The sequence below is a fragment of the Centroberyx gerrardi genome, chromosome 14 (assembly GCF_048128805.1).
Source record: "Centroberyx gerrardi isolate f3 chromosome 14, fCenGer3.hap1.cur.20231027, whole genome shotgun sequence".
Classification (NCBI taxonomy): Eukaryota; Metazoa; Chordata; class Actinopteri; order Beryciformes; family Berycidae; genus Centroberyx; species Centroberyx gerrardi.
This window is the reverse complement of record NC_136010.1, coordinates 17893496-17907719: the sequence shown is the minus strand read 5'-3', so window position 1 is coordinate 17907719 and position 14224 is coordinate 17893496. Positions and strand designations below refer to the sequence as shown.

General features: G+C 43.4%; 2 protein-coding genes across 10 annotated transcripts in view; one reads left to right on the top strand and one right to left on the bottom strand.

Moving 5' to 3' along the window:
- Window positions 1-34: 34 nt before the first annotated feature.
- taf11 (TAF11 RNA polymerase II, TATA box binding protein (TBP)-associated factor) lies at window positions 35-2572 on the bottom strand. Its single transcript, XM_071894620.2, has 6 exons — window positions 2422-2572; window positions 1912-2109; window positions 1357-1487; window positions 1155-1242; window positions 964-1060; window positions 35-836 (listed from the first exon to the last, which is right to left on the bottom strand). Exons 2-6 carry the CDS (start codon window positions 2080-2082, stop codon window positions 706-708), a joined length of 618 nt encoding a protein of 205 aa, XP_071750721.2. The 5' UTR covers window positions 2083-2109; window positions 2422-2572; the 3' UTR covers window positions 35-705.
- Window positions 2573-3223: 651 nt separating this feature from the next.
- anks1aa (ankyrin repeat and sterile alpha motif domain containing 1Aa) overlaps window positions 3224-14224 on the top strand; it is a 66870-nt gene continuing 55869 nt past the window's right edge. For all 9 annotated transcript variants that reach the window (XM_078288074.1, XM_071894535.2, XM_071894539.2 and 6 more), the window contains exon 1: window positions 3224-3756. In XM_078288074.1, coding sequence (XP_078144200.1) covers window positions 3578-3756 — 179 coding nt within the window. In that variant the 5' untranslated portion in view covers window positions 3224-3577. The remainder of the gene's footprint in view (window positions 3757-14224) is intronic.

The window sequence follows — 14224 nt, the reverse complement described above, 5'->3', positions numbered from 1 at the left end:
GTCATCTTACATCATAGCTGAGATTTCTTTACCTTGAAAACTGTTTCTGTTTCTTCTATAATTTGTATTTGGATTCAAACATTTTAGAAATCTCAATTTAGAATCATAACTAGAATGTCCTAGGTGTGGTTATGTAGCAATAAAAAATATCAAATAGTATAAAGTACGCATTTGTAATTCAAACCATGTCAACTTGAACAATAAGCACACAGTTTGCCCAAAAATACAAACAAAAGAAAAAACTTTTACCAAAGGTCCCCGGTTCTATAAAATACCTTTTATTGAGGCACAAAATCAACTTTCACTACAGGCACAAGAACAAAATAAAACATCATCCAGCTTTTCATGTCACAGAATAAAAATATATATTTACAACCCATAATACATTAATATACAGAATCATTTGAAACCATTTGAAATGTAGACTGTATCAAGCATTTATCTTAACAGTAACAAAAGTTGAATTCTGCAGTGCTGCAATGGAAGGTGGAATTTATTTCTCTGTTGTCTTCATGCCAAAAACTTCTTCATCTCGTCTACGATCACTGATCATGACTTAGGTAAGTTAGTAGAGAATACAGTCTGTGCCTAGTTGGCTGCAGCACAAGGTTATAGTGGCTTCACGACAAGTTGTCCACATCTTGTGTCACCACTATTTGGCGCAGGCAGTCTGTCCATCCACATGTAATCTAAGAGGCATGTGACTCAATGAAAGAGGATGTTCTTGTACTTGGTGTTGGGAATCTGTTCTCGGCTCTTCAACCGCCTCACTGCTTCTCTCATATGTTTGGGCTGAAGTGGTGGCGTGTCTCCCCACTTCTCACAAACATCCAGTGCTGTAAAGGCAAAAACAAACACAATTGAACTACATGATACCATGATTATGAGGAAAATAAGACAACCAAATAACGTAGATATAATTTAGTCTGGAAGCCATCAGTTTTGAAAATCTTTGCCACTCACCTTCCTCAACAATTTCCCCAGCAAAAACCTTGGAAATACCCGACATGGCAATCACCACATTCTGGGACACCGATGATCCTGTTATGGACTGGATCAGCTAGAAGTAAAAAAAAATAAAAAATCCAAAATCAATCCAATAAACAATGACACGAATTAGAAACACACTTTGCCAATATTCATAAACATTTTACCCTCTTAATAGCAGCCTTGGGGAAGGCAGAGCGTCTGTACATCTCATAGCGATTCAGCTGCTCTTCAGAGAAGGAGGACACCAAAACCCTGGAAAACACAAGAAGGACAAGGGATGTTGGTGGTGTTTAGTGGGTTGAGACTTCAGCAGGTGCTTTTACATATCAAACTGATCATCTCTTTGCTTAGGAATCGCAATCTTACTGCATCTTTTGTATTTCATCCTCGTCAACCTTCTGGCGCTTCTCCTTTTTCTTCTCTGGTTCTACCTTCAGCTTTTTGTTAGGACTTTGGCCCGAGGTTCCTTCCTCCTCATCTTCTCCAGCCACTGATTCCTGCAGAGCGGGAACAAGACGAGACAAACATGAGATATCCTTTGTAAAAACACTCAGACACGTATGAATGTTGCAAAGGCACTGTTCGCTTGACTTGGACTCAAGTTCCAATTTGATGACTTGAGGGGAGAAAATAACTTGCATTACTATGACTTGAGACTTGACTTTGACTTAAATTTTCTATGTTTCTGGCCTATTTTGTACTCATAATGTAGATTGTATATACATTTTCTTAATACCGCACTGTAGTGAAGTACTCAATTACTCAATTTTTCAGTTGACTTGCTTGTTGCTGAAACTCAAACTGATGTACCCAATGGAACTTGGGACTTGTTCTACCTAACTTGAAACACAGACCCAATCAATGGTTTCCTCAACCCCGCTCCCACCTCTGTTAGGGAAATGATGCTGCAGCACAACTCACAGTTTTAGCCTCCTGTTTGGGCTGAGCTTGGGAGGAGGATTCTTTGGATTCGTCGCTAACATGCACTGTGGCAGGCACATCTTCAGTGTCGTCTGATTTAGGATGTTCCTCGTTAGTTGAAGATGTCCTGTCAGGTGTGGCCTCAGTCTTGATCCGTGCAGGGTCTGCCATTATCAGTCAATCTACCAGCTTCTGGATCTGCAGAGGTCAACGATGTATTAAACCAAGCGTCTAGTCAGCTCGAGACAAGTACACCATCTGCCATCTAGCTAGCAACACTTTAGTTAGGTAGCTACGACAAAGCAACAGCATAGGTATTCATGTAAATGGTAAAATATGCGTATAAAATATGAGTACCGTTTGGCTGGCTACTACCGTTAGTTGTTCCACTAATAAGCACGTATCTCTGTTGTATAAACACAAGTAAACAAAGTAGCAGCAGCTAACAAGCTAACAACTTCCCACCCACCGGTGGATGTAAGCTAGTTAAGCAGTCAAAACATGACATACCAGTAATATGTACAGTCAGTTTCAGCATACATCCACAAATGATGCGATTGAAGTAATTATTGTTATTTAAATAGTTAACGCTAACTACATGAAGCTAACTCGGTAGCGAACCTCCTTGGTTAGCGCCGGCGGTCCATACAGAACTTCCGTTTCCTGTTTTGTAAGAACTTTATTGATAACGCAGGTGCGAGAGTAACAATTGTATATTACTATGAATACAGCTTGTAAATATTAATCAGAATTTAAGTTAATTATGTTTTTACAATTGCAACAATATTTTGCTTCAGTTTAAGCAAAACCAAACACACAAGTCACAAATTGAGATTGAGATTGAGATTAGATTGTACAGTTTTGACAATTATTCACACAGTCATAACATAATGGAATTGTCATTTAATGGGATGTTATGAGAAATGCCTGTCCACACTAACCGAGGGAATTTTACACTGTAAAATTGCCATGTTTTAATTTCAGTCACGTTAAATGCTTTTTTACGCCATTGGTCATGGTAACCATAGTTGACTACAATTCTGTCTGTAATTGTGTGGAGTGAATATAAGTCTTTATTGTTCGGTATTGATAACAACATACAGGAGTGGCCACTGCCACTACATTTTAAGGTTTGGTTCAGAAAGTAGCTCTGGACACTAGATGTGACTGTAGCTCAAAAGCTGAAGGCTCCGGATAGATATAAAGTCTACCTCTCCCTTCCCTCTGCCCTGTCTTATATAGAGGATGGACTGGGCACCATCTTGCTTATGCCCATCCACGTCTTCTCGCAAGCAGCTAGGGCGTGGGTGCTAGGGGTTGTGTTTGTGTGTAGGGCTTCGGATTGGAAATGCAGAAAGGGTAGTTTCGAGGAAGTGACGGACGAGGCTCGGAGGACTGGCCAAAGGAAGTTTGCCTGGTGGTGCCGCTGAACGAAACTTTTCCCCTTGAGCGCCAGCACCGTGGATCGGGAAATCCTGGAGAATAGCGCAGCTGCTGGACGGACGGATCCAGCGGCGAAGGGACCTTTTGTTTCCTTGCCACACCGCGAGCGGGGAATACGCCTCAAGATTGGAAGAAGGGGATCGCGAAGGAATTTCGCTCCCGTGTCCAAACCCCCCTTTCCTCTTCCCCGCTCCTGCGATTCCCCTCTTTTTTTGGATCCGTGATGGGGAAGGAGCAGGAACTCCTTGAGGCGGCGCGCACGGGAAATCTGGCCGCCGTGGAGAAGCTTTTATCCGGGAAACGACAGTCTGCTGGGACCGGCAGCGGATCATCTGGGACCGGTGGAAGTGGCAACAGCGGCGGCCACGGCGCCTCCTCTCACCCGCTCTCCAGTCTGCTCAGGTAGGGGAGAAGAGGCGGGTTGAATGGGGGACAAACCCGGGCCAGCCAGCACTGCCTTGGCCGTATCTAATTTCGTCTCATCGTTTGCTGTTATAGCTCATGATTCTGGGTATTTAATCGTTTAGACATGACTTTGCCAGCCTATGTTTGCAGCCATACAATTGACTATTGAGTATTTTCTTTGCCTCGCTAAACACAGCCTAACCAGTGCAGCGCACAAGCAATGGCACGCTTCTTTGTTAGCTCCCACCTCTCTACCTCTGCCAGTTGTACTGTAATGTACATAAACCGCCTGAGAGGTGACCATGCAGCTAATCAGTGCAACAAATAAATGTAGAAATTTGCAGCAAACCAGCCCATGGTTTGGTTAGAAAATGGTCAAAAAGTACTGTTGCCTGTTTTTTTTTATTGTTATTGTTTACTTACATTGTGGACCTGATCACACTCACTGTATAATGGTCTGTATTGGTGAACATGTCTCACTGTCTCAGTCTCAAGCTGGAGTGAAAAGCAAGTTGTCAGACTCAGTATATGGGTTATGACGCTCATTTTTAAGCAGCATCATCCCATGGTGTTTGGGAATCTATTTAATAAAGCCCTAGGTCTTATACGCTTTTGCACTCTACTTCAGCTGCACCATGGGAAGCTGTAAGCCTGGCAGAGTCCGTCCTTGTCACTATGGCACACACAGTATGTGAGGATAGTGTCTTGTCAGAGGGGGGAAGTCCTTGGTGAAGTTAGGTGCTCGGTGTGGTTTTACACATCAATAAAGCACTCACCGTGCAAGGTTAGGAAGGTTTAGCTGCTCTGTCGAGGTTTTTACCAATGTCACCAATGTCTTTCATCACTGTACAATATTCTTACTCACTTCTCCTTCAGTCCTGAAGTCTGATTTGGGGATAAGAAAACAAACTACAGTCAACAGACCTGTCACCTTCATGCCCACATGCTATCTGTGCATCTCTGCCTGGGGATGCTCAGATCAATAAGTCTAAAACCGGTATTTTCCCAAAGATGACGACATCGGTAGACAATAAAGGCCTTGATAATTCCTCTTAACTCCTCGGTGAGTGTTTTTAATGGTGTAGAACTGCACCAAATTCCTCACCCCCTTATGAAGAGGCAGCTGAGTGGGCCTTGTCCTCATGTACCATCCCAGTAACTTTGCTGCCGGGTCATATTAAATGCGCGGATGTACGATCTGATATAGGGTGAAACATAAAACAGGGAATGATCTGGTAAGTTACCTGAGCTTTTCCCATTTCCCTCAGTGATAACCTTTCATCTTTTCATGCAAAGGTTGTCTGAATTATAGCGTTGACGCCCTGTCTTACCACCACAGGATTGTTTCATTTCCCCTGGGCTGAAAGTTATCGCTTTGGGTTTGTGTGATGCATTTTAATAATGTGCTCACAGTTAAGACAGCCATTGTGCTTTATGTCATGTTAATGCTAGGACCTTACTTGGCAAGAAAGAAAAGGACAGCCTGCTGTTGAGATGAGCCTACTACTTTAGGCTATGTAGGCTAAAATAGGTCTGCCTATAGAAGAAATAAAATATAGTTGGTAATTTGTTAGGTTAGAAGTTATGGCCAGGCTAAGTGCTGCGTGTCAAAGGCCTACAAATTCTCTGCATCCTTATTGTAATGCTTGTCACATACAGGTGGAATGTGTGTCAATCAAAACACGCTGACGCTCCTCCGGGAGCCCAGTGCCTGCCTCCTTCATCTGTGAGACAAGTGTTACTGTTAAGCTCTAGGTGATGCATGGCTGTGTTACTCAGTGGAGACTGCACAGTGTGCTCGAGGTAATTACATTAAACCCTTCTAATCGGAAATCCAATTCAGGGATGTCATGCAGTCAAGGCTGGCTCCATCTCTCCCTCGCAGATCTGTGGGCGGACTGAAGGGTCCATTGTGTCATCCGCTCTGACTTGGGCAATCAATGTTTGGCAACAGTGGCCATGGAAAATGATTGGCTAGGCTTTGTAGGAAATGAATTAACTGGTGGTGTATAGACTTTGAAAAGCCTGTTGCCGGTGGACACCTGAGCTTATAGGACAGGCTTTTAGAATATGCCAAGTTGCAATATTATTGACCGCAGAGCAGCCTGGGGGGATTGTTGCTATTGTGTGTGACATTTGATTTAGCACGTGTAATCAAAATGCCAATATGTTTAAGGGCATTGATGTGAATCATCATAGTGGCTCAGGCATTTAGTCAGTGAGACTTTTTTTTATTCTTAACCAGTATCGGTCTGTAACTTGGTTAGAAAGTACAAGCTTCCTCATATCAGAGGAGATTTGATCAGAAAGATGGTGTCCTTTAGCAGCTTTTAGCTCCTGTCGGTTCTCATATTTGGGAGCATGTGGAATGTCATGCATGTGATTTACATTCCTGCTAGACTGCAGGTTATTACAAGTATGTAAACTTACACTTGTGTAAAGCATCTCTACAATGTAAGTTGGTTTGTAGCCTAAACAGTAATGTAGGCTTGTGTATGTTGCCTATTACTAATGTTGTTATGACAATAGGCCTAGGGTACAGTGTAAAGCCCACTGCACACAACATAGTCAATAGTAAATACTTGTTTACAATATAAACCAAAACACAGGCTATACAGTTGTTAAGAGTAGTGATCTAATCTAATCGCCATTATTATTCTATGAAGGTGTGTTGTGTGTGTTTCCACTAGATTTTTGGCGTTCTTGCTCTGGAATGGGCTGCATGTCAAGACTTGTGGTGTTTTTGTAACCAGGAGTAGTGCAGCTCTGCTCTGCGGAATGTCTGCTTTCCCAGGAGGCTGCATCATGGTGGTTGCCATGGGACAGACACTGACCCCAGCATGTTTAGCACCGCTGCCCCCAACATTTGTTCTGTGGTGCTCTATTAACGCCAAACGAGCTGGGCAGGGCCGCCTCTAGAAGTAAGGCCACAGTGTAACCTTCATAGTTCCACCACCCTAAGCAGTTTGGTTGACGCAGAATTAGGTTTGATAAGTTAATTCCTTTTACCATTTATATCAGCGTCACATTGTTGCTTCATAGTGAATTTAGTCCAGATTGTGGCGGAAGTAAGGCCACATATTTGCTGTCTTCTCCCACATATTTTTTGCTGGGGCCCCAAGGACTTGTTTGGATCCTGGAGGTCCACAGGAAGAGCTCCTCGCTTGCACTTCCTGGCCCAGGTTGTCCAAACACAGCCAGCTGCTGTGGCTAGACCGGAGGTAAGACGGGTCCATGGCAGGGAAAGCGCCTGCCCACTGAAGGGAAATTAACAGAGGAATGCGTGGAGTTCTGGACGGACGCTCTGAGAGCTTAGCCAGATGAGGGCTTGTCTCCCAGATTCACAGCCGTGTCCTTTGTCCCACTGACAAAGCGTAGAATGGATGGCTTTTCATATTCATATCGGTCCCCAAAGACTGTTCTGGGGGTTTTCTATACTTTTTAGTTTTAAAAAGAAAATTGAGCTGTCATTGGTTTAGAATAGGACCACCTATTTGAGTACCCTACCGATTTAGTCTAATGCTCTTGAATCAAAAGGAGCTTTGTTTTGCACCATTTGATGATAGAGATCAGTTTAAGATATTCAGAAAGGCCTCCTGAAATGTATTTTCTCTTAAATATTTTTTTTTTCATTCCTGTAGTTGCTAGCTAGGATCACATTCCTATGACTTTGTGTAACTTGGTAACCATTTTAGGAGGCTTGGGCACAATTCCAGATCTCTGCATCCGATTCCATCCACAACTCCATGCTCATCCCAAGCAGACCCATCCAGTGGGACTACAAGATGTAGCTACGCTTCTGCCTGCCACTGTCAAGTGCTGGTGGTATAGAAAATATCTGTGTGCTCAGGCTGCATGTGGGACGAAGTAGAAAACAAAGCAAAACAAAATGTCATTGTCGCTTCTCTGTTATTAGGCTATGCTAAACTATTTTATCCTTTGTTCAAGCATGACTGGTTTGTCCACTTTGGGAAATTTGATGTTCATCTGTGTGTATGTGTGAGCCACTGAGTGCGAAGGCGTGCTGTGTAATCACTCAAGTCACTTAAATATCTCAGGGGATGTTGATGATGTTGGTGCAGATGACAGGACTCTGAGCAGGAAGCTGTCACCCTCACTTAGTTGAGTTTCTTAGTACCTGTCAATAGTTTGAAGCAAGTTGACTCAATACCCGCTGTGTGTACAGGTAGACTTCGTATTAACAAGGCAGTTTCAACCACTTTGACAGCACTGGCAAGAGCCTCAGACCATTCCTAGGTGAAGTAAGAGCTTGGCAAACAGCAGGCTTGGCAGTATCACATCTCATCAATGTTTGACCTCTGAACTGAGTTCAGAAACTGTAGCTGTTCCACCCAGGAGGGAGCAGCGGTAGCTGGGAAATCTAACACCACTGTGTTAGCATTCCTGAAGCATCTGAGTTTGGGATGCTCTGCTGTGAACGTTAAGCCGTGTTATGTTTACGACCCATGTTTGTGTAGTCAGAGAAAGCAAAGGACCAAGGACTCCTCAGCTCACCAGCAGTGCCTTTAAACTCATGATGAATTCCACATATGTGTGTGGGGGGAAAAGCAGAAACTGACAAACATACTATCCACCGCTCGAGCAAACAACATCTTCAGCGCAGTATCGCCCCATCTTTATTTTAGCTCATAGTGTTTGGCTAAACATAGATTTCATCCAAGTGGGTCAGGGGTTTCTTGGTAGTTTCCAGAGGAAAAACACACCTTTTCACAAAACATTTAGTTTCTTGTTTTCCAAATGAATTATTTTGTTCTATCCAGAAGAAGGCTGAAATAGAAACTAATCTTGTCAGGAAACCTACTACACATTGGTTGCAGATAAGACTGTGGGTTCTGAGAAAAAACATAGTTATTTATAGTGTCCATCCCTCTGCAGTTACTGTTAAAACAAACAGAAAATGCTGCCTTTCTGTGGGGAGCTCAGTAGCAGACAAACACCTCTAGTGAACCTTAGGTACGTTTGTTTGTGTGACCTCTGTTTCACCTCAGTCAGCGAAAAGCTTTTCATAACAGAGGACAAATGGGACAGATAAGGCTGGTGAGGCTGGTCCTCTTGTGTGGCGCACACTGTCTGTGTGCTGTGTGTCTGTTTGTGAACCCATTTATAGGAGGTGTGGCGCTGAAGCCGGAGACGCCGGGCCCACACTCCAGACCCATGTAGGCCTACACATGCTGGCTGATGCAGCAGCCCTCTTGACCCAGACATTTTGGGCTGTCTGGCCTGGTGGCTGGCGTCTTCCTCCCTCTCCCACTCTGCTGCTCTCAGCACTCTGCTGGCCCACCTGCTGGGCCCACGCCAGCCCCCACTCAAACCCCCAGACTTCAAACATGTTGTATTTGGAGCCAGAGCAGAGGAATTGGCCTCAATGTGTACGCACAGGATACAAATTAAGCCTAGACCTTTTTTAACATGTGTAATTCACTTTGGCTTTTTGCTATTTCTGCAAACTGTGTGAAGGAAACGTAATGCAAGAGAAGCAAAATGGCTAAAGTTAATCTTTACTCCTGTGCATTTCCTGCATAAGGTACTCTACTGGATTAGCCTTAGGATGACTAAGTATGCTGGCAGCAGGCCAGGTTGTGAAGCCCACCTCCTTTCAGATCTTCACACACAGCATATCCTGAACGAGGTGTGCCTGTGTTCTACATAGGAGTTTGGAGAAAGCCAGATTTGGGGTCACAAACACTTAAGTTAACAACACCCTTGAAAGCTGCTGTGGCCAAGCTAAAGAATTCCATTGCTGATGACTTGTTCAGCTGTGTTTTCAGATTTTGCAACATTTTCTGAAGTTTGGGAAATTCCTGAACAACACCACAGCATCAGTTGAAAAAAAATCTTCAACTACCCAAACTAGATCAGACAGAAGTTCTGTGCTATTTCCAGAACTGGGTTGTCAGCATGACTGAAAATAACTGCCCATCCATCCGGTAAGATTTTTAGTTGAAACTAAACAGCATCTTGCAAACAGCATCTTGCTGTTTCAAACAAAATGCGGGTGGTGGTGTGGACGGTGAGATTTGTGGGTCTGTGCAGCGGCATCTGCTGTGAAATCAGTGTGGGAAACGGCAGCTTGTTGGACAGACATGCTGAAAGGCTGTGATTGAATTTGTTTTTCGTCTTTTCTCACCCCATCTGATTTTCCCCCTATCTCTTTTTTTCTTTTATTCTGTATTCCTCCCATTTCCTCGGCCTGGCACCGGTGTTTTTCATGCCCATCATTTTGATTGTGCTGGGGCCCATTAGACTGCTCTGCTCTCAGAGCATGTGGCATAAGCAGTTTATTCTCACCTCCTGCTGCAGCACAGTTGCTCTGTGAAATGCGCACTATGGCGTGTTTATGTGCCATGAAGGCTCAATCATGCTCTGTCACATGGGCACCACCATGGAAGATCCTATGTTAAAGCTGTGCACTATAATTTAATAGCAAGTGAGCCGTCTCTGTCTTCATTTCAAGACCTTCAGCTCCATTTTATCTCTAGCTTATTGCTGCAACATTAGAGCAAGATTAATATGTTTCAGTTGCCTGGTTAAAATGTTTATTAGCAACTACTGTTTTGCTTTTATAAGGATTTATGAAATGGTTAAGGCTGGCCTTGATATTTTCAAGCTTGCTTTCTTGTGGCTGCCTGTGAAGGCAAAATTTTGTAAAATCTTACTTAGGCTCTTTTTTTTTGCTGTGTGTAACATTGTGGCAAGATAATGCAATGTGTGCTTCTCATGAGTTCCTTAAAATCAAGGCCTAGCCTTAAATGGTCAGACGTGTAAACCATGTGATTAAGCAAATCTCTTCTGAAGTAGCTTTAAGAAATCTTAGTCATAGACTAGCTGTGACAAGGCACCGACTAGTTTCAGTTTCTGTCGCCTATTCTATGGCCTAATTTGATTCTCTGTGCTACTCGCCTTGTAATACTAATTCAAAATAGCAAAAATATATGGGTTGGCCTATATTCTAATCTGTAACAACCTTCATGATGAGTGTGTACCACCTTAATATGTAGTAATAGTAGCAGTCCTTTAGTCCTCACATGGCGTCTGGACAGTGATTTCAGTGTGTTGCTGTGCGCTCTATGCTTAGCTCATTAAGTCACTGTGGTTGAGTTGTAATCCCCAGCAGGCCTGCAGGACCCTGGCAGGTAGCTCACTGTCAGTCTCTGTGATGGGGAGAGATGCACAGGTTGGGCACTGAGAGGCCTGCTGGGCTGCTGTTTGGCAGCGGGGCATCTGGTTTCAGCACCCGCCAGCAGTATGCATAATTAAGCCCAATTTCCCTGACCGTGGCCGACATGCGCCAGTCACTGCTGGGCAGAGCGCCTTGGGCTAGACTAATCCCTGGCAGTGTGGTCACACGGCTAATAGGCTGGAGAACAAATCTGTTTATTTGACACCGGGCTCACGCTCACCTGGGTTCTCATTTGCTTAAACCCACGACTGAATTTAGCCTTGCCTTTTCTCTAGGGCTCCATAATTAAACATGTATAATCATGGGTTTAGTTCCCACAAATTCCAATGCCTGCTGTAGTTGAAAGTAAAGATGTTGATGTAAGATATAAAATATAAAGTACTATGATATAAAATAATGTTGTTACTGAAACCAATGAGACTAATAATTGTGATTAATAATCATGATCATAATATCAAGCAAAAATAATCTGGATTATCATTTTAGCCATAATCGTGCATTATGCATCCCCTGTTTATCTGTCTGATAGACTAGTGAATTGTGAATTTGGGTCAAATTATCAATGTAAATTTGACTTAATCTAATGGACTGACAAACTACATTCAGAACTCTAATATGGTGCTTAATACATAATGAAAACTGGTTTCTGATTCGGGGTACAATGTTTTCTGTTGTTCATTTAATAACTGAGTCTTATGACAGTTGGACTGCAGAAGAAAACAGGCTGGGTTTCTGCTTAAGCCTACATATTTTAACATGCCTTCAGTATGAGACTAACGTCAACAGTCTAATGCAGAGAATGCATAAAAGAAGAAATGTTATTATCCTTCCTCCTCTCTTACTGGCCAGGCTTTGTACAACACAGAATTACAGCCCCCCAGAATCTCTTTCAAACTCCAGCTTCATCCCGCTGATATTCCCTCAGGGAAATTAAGGATTAGCTCAGCCTTTCAAACAGGAATTCCTCAGTCAGTTCCCATGAATGTCCCCCTCCCCAACCAAATCAACTCTATTTTGCCCATTGCCCTGCTACGGGCCTAAGCTCCGTCCCTCAGTTAGGTTGGTTGTGAACCGTAGTAAGAGGATGAAGTGGATTGTCGAGCACCACTCTGACTCATGCCCTTGAGTGCCACACTGCCAAAATGCTCAGAGGACATGAGACTTGGGCTACGCTTAAAGCTACTAGTACGGACAACTCTGCTATATTGCAAATTTAAGTGCTATGATTTTGGCTACCAAAAAAAAATGTAGTAATCAAATATCCTCAAACACCTCTCCCTGCATGGAGATGATATTGATTTTGACAAGCCTAATTAAAACCCATTTCCCTGATTAGGACTGTCAAAAACCATAGAAACTGGAAAGTGACATAATAGTGTGGTTTGCAGGAATATTGCAGTTTTGTGTGTGTGGGTGGGGGGGGGGGACTTTTGTCATGTGGCTGATGTAACATGATGTTTTGTGCTTCCGGGTGGCAAATCCAAAACATTTTAGAACCACTGGCAATGTATATTATGACAAATTATAGTCATAACGGCAGAGAATCTGGACCAATCTGCAGAGGCAACATAAAATTTAGCCTATAATCTACATTTTCTTTAAAATTGGGAAAGGGAAAACTTCCAAAATGTCTCAGGATATGGCTGGTCAAAGAAAGTTCAAAAAGCTTTCATAGTTCCATAGTCCAACTAAAAAAGTTAAAAACTGTAATTGTTTTTTAAGGTTCTTGTCATTTATGGAGTCTGTGTGGGTATTGACAGTATAGCCCAATATTGCTATTACAGTTTCTTTACACCAGAAAAGAAAATCATCCCAGACGACATCCACTTGCATGACACAGGAATAGCATAAGGTCATAAAGAAGGAAGTCATGTCATATGTGCCCAATCCCACCACATGCCTCCTTGTGCTGCAATATTTTGGTAATTGTTACAACCCTACACCTGATTTTGTTAAATTTGTTAATAGTGGCTGCTCTGTCCATGTTTATGTTTATTTGTTTGTTTGCTGTAAGCTGTTACATAACTCTTTTATCTAGGACAGCAACTGGAGATCTGTTTCTGTCTCAGTTTTTGCTTGTGATGTGTTCAGTGGCCATGGACAAAGCTACTGGTTGTGTTGGAGGAATGGATAGGATGTATATGTATGATGCTGGCTTAATCCTAGCCCGCATATTTCCCCCCCCTCTAACAGAAATCTATCTGTCCCCAGTATTTCCTCCCGACACATTATCCTACTCAAGCATTTCCTTTTAGCACGCCCTGCTTCTGAAGTCCCGTGTCTTTATGGCTGCCTGACTTGCTCAGGATGAGACCCAGAAGGCCTGCTGCAAGAAATAAATGGCTTAGGCTATGACTAGTAGAGTGGTGCATCCCTGTGTGTCTGTGCTCTGTCAGGCCTATTGTTCCGCAGGCTAGAGCACTCTAAGACACTTATTTAATGAGACGGCTCTGACTGTGTAATTGCAGGCTGCTCCGAGAGCTATTATGGGAGATGTATTTTAGGGGGGCAGAAACGGCCATTACTGCGACAAAAACGAGCCACGTGTATATGCTCGTCGGAGCAAAGTCGTACAGTACCACTCATGCTGTGAGGAGAGCATCCTTCTCCCCCTGCTCTGCCTGCCCACTGCCCCACCTTGCACACTCGCCACACTGATTATACCGCTGGATCGATTCATAATGTGTCTGTGAGTGTTATAGCATGTCTGATCAGCTCTTAGGGCTGCTTAAGGCTCTCTCTGTGTGGAATAGATGTGCAAGTAGCCATTGTTGCTGTCTCTTCACCTGGTAGAATCCTCTCCAGGGGCTTCGTTTATACGAGTTACTTGCTTACATCCAAGCCAAAGTCGTAATGTATGAAAAGTCTAAAAGTAGTCAATCCCCAAGGGTGTCAGTGTTATGGATTTATTGTTTGTTATCTATCATATTCTTTGATCGTGTGTGAGGCCCCATGTTCAACTTTCTCTGTGCGGCAAATGATTCTGGTCTGAGATGTTTGGTTCACTGGAGCTGGGATTTCCTCGCCACATGATTTATTTAGGATGTGTTCGAGTCGTTCAGAGTGCCCTGTATCCCAGGCCTGGCATTCCGGCTTAGGCAGACGTCCTTTAGCTTCTTTAATTACTCCCTCCATCCCTCTTTCCTCCCCTCCCACTCCCTCCCTCGTCGTTCTCTCTCTCCTCCTCGCCCTGTCCCTCTTTGCAAATTAAAAGAAACAAACCATCTGAGCTGACAGCTGAGTTCAGCTGAAGTGAATGAGAGT

Bases quoted from the DNA above. Each gene is read 5' to 3' on its own strand.
- taf11 (XM_071894620.2), bottom strand. From the start codon at position 2,082: ATGGCAGACCCTGCACGGATCAAGACTGAGGCCACACCTGACAGGACA. The intron at 1,488-1,911 runs GTGAGTTGTGCT...CCCGCTCTGCAG, and splicing joins CCAAACAGGAGGCTAAAACT to GAATCAGTGGCTGGAGAAGA. The intron at 1,061-1,154 runs GTAAAATGTTTA...TTTTACTTCTAG, and splicing joins CCAAGGCTGCTATTAAGAGG to CTGATCCAGTCCATAACAGG.